Raw genomic sequence first — 6978 nt, forward strand, 5'->3', positions numbered from 1 at the left:
TGAGGCAATGGGCGGGGCCAGGTGCTGCCACTCTGCCCCGAGTGAGGCAATGGGCGGGGCCAGGTGCTGCCACTCTGCCCCGAGTGAGGCAATGGGCGGGGCCAGGTGCTGCCACTCTGCCCCAGAGTGAGGCAATGGGCGGGGCCAGGTGCTGCCACTCTGCCCCAGAGTGAGGCAATGGGCGGGGCCAGGTGCTGCCACTCTGCCCTGAGTGAGGCAATGGGCGGGGCCAGGTGCTGCCACTCTGCCCTGAGTGAGGCAATGGGCGGGGCCAGGTGCTGCCACTCTGCCCTGAGTGAGGCAATGGGCGGGGCAGGGTGGGGTGTCCCTTATAGGGCGCCTCAGCAGGGCCTGTGGGACTGGGTGGGTTTGTTGTTGTTTGTGGTCTCTGTCATCTCCCAGGATGCTTGGCCTCCGGGTGGACTTTGGGCTGATCCTGGAGCCCCTGGGCTTCATCAAGGTCCTCGAGTGGGTGAGTGGGGGCCCTGGGAGAGGCTGGCAGCCTCCTGTGTGGCTGTGTCTCCCCCTGCCCTGTCCCTCTCTGGGGCCCGAGTGTGGCCCTTTGGGGTGCCCTGCTCCCTGGGGGCCTGCAGCAGGGTCCTGCCTGGCTCTGCTGATGTGTTGTAGCAGGCTGGGCCCAAAGAGGAGCCTGCTAACAGGCTGCGCTGTCCCTGTTGTGTGCCAGTGATGGCTGCTGTCAGGCACAAGGCTGCTCCTCAGCTAGGCCCTCTGCGGGGAGGGAACAGCTCTGCAAGTATACATAACGTGTGTATTATCACCGGCCTTGCTGCAGCGGCTGGTGCTGCTGAGTGGTGGTGTGTGTTTGCATCATAGGGAATTTGGGGGGGTTGCTAGTGAAGAAAGGGAAACTAGGTGCTGCCAAGAGAGCTGTGTAACAAACCTGACTTCCTGGAAGCACAAGCAGTGGGTCTGCAGTAATCTGATGTGTGATACTTGGAGCACATGTAGCTGCTTTAATGCAGACTTGTGGACGTCTGATGCTCCTTCTAAAAAGGTGTTGCTTATTAACTGCAAGAAGTACAGTGCTGGCTTTTGATGTTAGCATTCAAAATGCAAAAGATGCTTTCACTGTAGAACTAGGAAAAATGTAAACTAAAAAACTTTCTAATTGGCTTTTGCTAGTTGTGCTGCCTGTGTTTTGAGTTATGAAAGTTCACTGTGCTCTTCCCCCTCATGTCACTTAATGCCTTCCTACTACTAATGTAGTCCTTCACTTACTCCTTGCCTTCACTAGTTACTTGAGCTAAAAAGTTGGGTTTATTTCCTCTGAGCTCTGCTGGTGTATTTAAAATCCAGCTGCTTCCCCTAGAAATGAGAGCAGTAGCTCTAGTCAAAGATGAGATAAACATCCAGGTTCTGTGGGTTGTTTTTGTTCTTTGACAGTTTTGAGTGAATGATTATGAATAAACTGTTGGAATACAGCCTCTTAAATGATTATTAAAATTGTTTGTATGTAGCATGGCAGGTTTTTTCCTTCTTCCAGATGTTTTGGGGTATGAAATAAGACTTAAATGGGCTGGCTATTAACCTGAAGAAATACAAATCTATAGAAACTGGAGAAAACTGAAGGTTAGGGGCTGTTATTGTCCTAATATGTTCCTGTATAAATTCCTGTAGATTTCTTCCATCTTTGCTTTTGCCACATGTGGAGGCTTTCGAGGTGAAACTACCCTTTTAGTTTCCTGTAAGGGAGTAGTAAACAAAACAGTTACAGCTGCTTTTGCTTATCCATTCAGGTGAGTATTAACTTTTCAGTTGTTGCTCATATACATTCTCCCCCCTGCCCTGCCTTGGGTTCACTTCTTTCCATCTATCTCTTATGGATACTTACTTTTAGATGCACATCTCGGGGGTGGGGGGAGTGAAACCTTTGGCTTGCCCCACAGCAGTCAAAAATGTAAATATTTTGTTGTACTTTTTCAAAACATTGTGGTTGTCAGTGCCCTGTAGAAAGAAGTTGGTAGGTATGACAATAAGATATAGTGATAAAAAGCAGCAATATACCTTAAGCTATGTTCTAGCATTGCATGAATGCTACAGAAAGTGATTGTTTAATAATATAATTAAAATCTTAACAGCTGCTTTATTCATCAAACTGTAGTTGCATTGGTGGCCCAGATAAGATTATGTATGAGCCATTGGTATGATAGCTTTGTTTAAAGGCTGAATGGAAAAACTTGCTTTTTCAGATTATTCCACTATGATGTTTGCAAGGGTGCTGGGTACACAGTAACCAAATAATCTTCTGCCTTTGTAGTGCTCTTGCAGGTAGAAAGGTCTAGAGATGTAAAATGGACCCATGTTTTCTTCCCTGAGCACTAAGAGGAAGGCTGCCTCTTTAATCTAGCAGCTGCACAGTTGAAACAAGCTCAGGCTTTGCATTCAATAAGCTTTCAGTAAGCATAGCTGTAACAACAGAAATGGATTCAAATGCCAACTAGTAAAGGCTGCTACGGAAGTACAGAACCTGGACATGAAGTTAAGCATTGTAGCAGCACTTTGAGAGGAGAGTGGGAATCTGAAGTACTTCTGTGCTGCCTGCTCAGTGACCAGCAGGATTGGGTTGAACTTACTGTACTTGGAGGTTCAGTGCTTGCATTTGCTTATAATTAATGATGCAACTCTGCCTTATAAGCCCTAATCTGCTTGTTTAACTGCCAGTCTCTGACTGAACTTAATAGTATAATTAGGTCTGTTTCCAAATCGGGGTTTCTTTCTTCAGTTATTCTAGACATAAGATCAAGATCTCTCTTGAAGTTGCTGTTACATATTTTGATGTAGGAGGCACAACAATCTTCAGAGATCTTCACACACTTAGTATTATATGACTACTGTGTGATTCAAATATAGTTTTATAGAGTAACTTCACACAACCAGAATGCTGAAACACTGTTCTCAAAAGCATGACTATTTGAAGCTTCCACTGTGTAGCAAACTCTAACTGCATGAGGAATATAATCTTTCCAGGTTGAATACTGTTGTGTTTAGTGCACCAGATCCAAAACGCTGTGGTGGTACCTGGACTGACTTCTATCTTGTGGGCAACTTCGCCTCTTCTACACAGTTCTTTGTTACGCTTGCAGTGTTGGTATTCCTCTACTGCACTGCTGCCCTTGTGATATATATTGGATATAAGCATGTGTATCAGTGCAACAGCAAGTTTCCACTGACTGTAAGTAATACTAAAATATGTTAATGACTTGCCTTTTAAAACCACAGAGATGAGAAATACTGTTAATATGAGTATCTGAACTAACTCATGAAATGCTAGAAGGAACACGAGCACAAGTCTTTGAGACTAGTGGCTATGGCCCTTGAGTAGAAAAGGGGATCTTAAGTTCTTGAACATCCATAGCATCTTATCTTAGGCAGTTCTTGAAGCAAAGAGTGGAATGAGGTTCTACCTTCCTGGGTGAACAGTGTCCTCTCTACAACTTCTTGTATCATGCATTTGAATATACCACAATTCCATATGGGGAGCCTCATCTGTTAGGCTCTGGGAATGCCCCCTGTGTAGAGCACCTGCTGTGCAGATGCAATGAGCAAAGGGAAATAACTGTCTTGTGAATCTTAGTCATCTTAAATACCAAAGCCCTGACCAGCATGCCCAAGAGTGAGACATTCTTGAGCATGCTGAGAAACAGACCTAGGGACCTTTGATACCAAATTTGAGCATACCAGCCAACCAGTTTTAAATCCTCTGCGTTCTTCCTCCCCTGCTATCCCTGCTTTGCCAAACTTTGACTTAAAGTTTCTACCATAAGTGTTAGATATCTGATTTACAATGGAATTTCTTCTCAAGAATAAGATTCCTTATGCTTGATAGATACAAAAGGCAGACAATCTTCTGTAGTTGATTATCAACACAGATTATAACTTGGGTTGTAATTACAATAATGTCAGTGTCTAAAATGTGCTTGTGCTTATTAGCACTGATGTGGTTATTTTGATCATGTAATTGGTACTGTCTCTGCCTCTTGTGTGCATTCATGCAGATTTTTTTAACCTAATAACAAATACTTCTATTCTGTAGGACTTGGCTATCACTGTCATAACAGCCTTTCTGTGGCTGGTCAGTACTTCTGCTTGGGCAAAGGCACTTACTGACATCAAAACATCCACTGGTGCAAGCATTATTTTGGAAGCTGAATCTTGTAAAGCCCCAGGAACAACTTGTCTTTTTGTTTCTGTAACCAGCATGGGAACTCTGAATGTGTCAGTGGTATGTATGTCTTATGATGCATCTACTGTACCCATATGGTGTAAAATAGTCTATGGCAACTGAGATTCCTGTTCATTATTGGTCACGCGTTGCTTCTTATTGATTGCTTTATGGGTTACTAGCCATTCAGGCACAGTATTACTGTGGCAGATCATTGACCAAAACTAAAAAATATATATATATATACATATATTTTTTTTTTAAGAGAATGTTCATTTCCTTGAAGGAAAAAAAACTTCTAGTATCTGTTTCTAGAGCTGTTAGAGATGGTATTTACAGACATGCTGAAGTTTCCATATCACTTCTGTCTGGAGTCAAGAGTTCTGTGTAATATGTTACTGGATAAATCCACTGAAGTGGCTTATTGAGTGGTGCAAGTAAGGAGGAAAAACTATATTCCCTTTTCTGCCTGTTGGTGTCAAACTTGGCTTTTTATCAGTTGTGAGAATTTTCCACACCTTAAACAGAGCTTCCTTATAATGCCATGATTGGTATAGGCTGCTTACGTTCATAGAAAGAACTCTCTTCTCCAGAGCAGGACAAATGAGGCTTATTGTATGATCCTCCCAGTAAATCATACTTCTCAAAACTTACTGTTGCTCATCAGCCCAGTAGTGATCAGTCATGTGGTCTGGATGTGCATATGAAGAGCTGACTAGGTGACTGAATTTTTCTAATTCCATGCAAAGGACAGAATAAGTTGATTATCTGACTTCCAAAGAAGTCTGCTAAAATAGTTTGTAACATGCTTTAGAATATTCTAAGTGTCTTGTACCAAAACCAAAGGGATGCCAAAGACAGCTGCTGCTTCTGGCTTGTTTTGAAGTAGTCTTCAAACTTCTCACTACTTTTTTTCCTTAACCTGCAGGTGTTTGGTTTGCTTAATATGGTTCTGTGGGGAGGAAATGTTTGGTTTGTATACAAGGACACCAACTTGCACAACCAACCAAACAAAACTTCTCAAAGTTCAGGAATATATCCAACTCCAAGAGGAATATAGAACAAGGTGACACTCTGAAGTGCTTCCACTTCTGCATCACACTGCCAACGGCTTGGATCCATTATGATTTATTTCAGTAATAATTGATAACGTTTTGGACAAACTTCTTTGTATTATGGTTTGACATAAGATCTTGGCTATCCCAATTGAAGCATTTATTATCTTGCAAGATATTAAGCCTTTCAAAGTTGTGCAGCTTTTTATTACAGTTCTTGAAGAGCAAAATGTTTAGATTATCTATATGCTGACACCTTCAAGAGGGTTCTTAGGTTAGTGTCATAGGAGGGATGGGTTAGGAGAGCAACTGCATTGGGTTGTTATTCCAGCTTACTTAGTTCTGACAAGCCTCGATTGAAAACTGATATGTAAACGCAACTAGGACATGTGAAATTCCAATGAAAATGCAGTTGTTTGGCTTCTTCCTATGACTGATACCTTCTGAAAGCCGCCTGAGTAAAACTTGTAGCTCTGTCAGGGTTGCAGCTATCATATGTTTGTAGAACTCTCATTCATATTGCTGTAGCAAAAATCTACTGACAAGTCTGGAAGGGCATTATTTCCATGTTTAATGTATTGTTACTAGTTAATGGCTTGGGACAATCCCCAAACAAGAAAACAGCTTACAGCTTAACTATAAGCTCATGATTTAATAAAGATGAGAGAGTGTATATGTGTGCAATAAATGACTGTGTGAATTTGGGACAATACTTTCAAATACTGTAGAAACCAAAGCTAATATACTCTAAGTGCTAACGTTTGGGTTTCTGTAAATTCCTCTGAGGTGCATGGACAATGGTTGTATATGAAGGGACATAACTGGAGATGTCTGAACAGGACTAAGTCTTAATTGATGCTGTTCAGCTTGTTAATATTTATTGGGAGCAATACTTGGTTCTTCTCATGTGGGTCTCTACTAAGATATCCAACTTAATGTGAATTGTCCAGAAAGAATGTTTGTTTTGACAAATCTAATAAACAAGCTGCTGTTCAGTCAGTTTCAGATTCTTAAACTGTCTGTGATTTAAAAATAGGCACAGTAGTGTGCATATAATGCATCCTAATTGTTCAGTGTGCCAGATACTGACTTTCTGATAGTGAGCTTCCAGTCCAAAGAGCATAATAAAATGACTGTTGCTGAAAGAATGTGCCTTAAGTACTGATTGCTGTAACAGAAGCAAATTTGTTGGCTTTATAGCTTTAGCTATGGCTGACCTCGCTAGCTGAATGAGTTATGTCCCAGAAGCTATGTGTGCAGCAGAAGGATTTTTACACTGATGCCTTGGGTTTTTTGTAGAGAGGGCCATCTATCACTCTTGCAGACTACAGCTGCTCAATACTGCCTAGTGCTTCCTTCTGATAGCCCACAGTGGGGAGGGCTTTTACTGCTTAAAATTGTCCAAACTTTCATTTGAACCTCCTTTCAGAAGAGGTGAGAAATGGCATCTTTTTAGAGAAGGGTGCATGAATACTGCCTTCTGTTTCCTTCCAGTTCCAGGATATGAGACTTGAAAGCAGATGAGCTTTACCCTTTCCTGGTTAGCAACTACTAGCTATGTTGCGGCCATGAGAAAACTGGCTTGCATTTTCTTGATGGTAACTTAATATCGGTGTTATCCCACCTTACAAAGGCCTCTTTTAAGGGAAGGTAGGACCAAAGTAATACTCGATTGTTACTCTTGCATCAAAAGCATGGGGTTCAAAATCATAATTCTCAGGACCTTTCCACTGCATCCTG

General features: G+C 42.2%; 1 protein-coding gene across 1 annotated transcript; it reads left to right on the forward strand.

Annotated features, from left to right (window-relative positions):
- The first annotated feature begins 403 nt into the window (after positions 1-403).
- SYPL1 (synaptophysin like 1) lies at positions 404-5243 on the forward strand. Its single transcript, XM_013943601.2, has 5 exons — positions 404-472; positions 1639-1757; positions 2989-3193; positions 4055-4243; positions 5112-5243. The coding sequence occupies exons 1-5, from the start codon at positions 404-406 to the stop codon at positions 5241-5243; spliced, it is 714 nt and encodes a 237-aa protein (XP_013799055.1).
- Positions 5244-6978: the final 1735 nt, after the last annotated feature.

Source organism: Apteryx mantelli, chromosome 1 (assembly GCF_036417845.1).
Source record: "Apteryx mantelli isolate bAptMan1 chromosome 1, bAptMan1.hap1, whole genome shotgun sequence".
Lineage (NCBI taxonomy): Eukaryota > Metazoa > Chordata > Aves > Apterygiformes > Apterygidae > Apteryx > Apteryx mantelli.

Excerpts from the sequence above, each read along its gene's own strand:
- SYPL1 (XM_013943601.2), top strand. The coding sequence starts at position 404 with ATGCTTGGCCTCCGGGTGGACTTTGGGCTGATCCTGGAGCCCCTGGGC. Across the intron at positions 1,758-2,988 it reads GCTTTTGCTTATCCATTCAG|GTTGAATACTGTTGTGTTTA; the intron begins GTGAGTATTAAC and ends TAATCTTTCCAG. Across the intron at positions 4,244-5,111 it reads GAACTCTGAATGTGTCAGTG|GTGTTTGGTTTGCTTAATAT; the intron begins GTATGTATGTCT and ends CTTAACCTGCAG.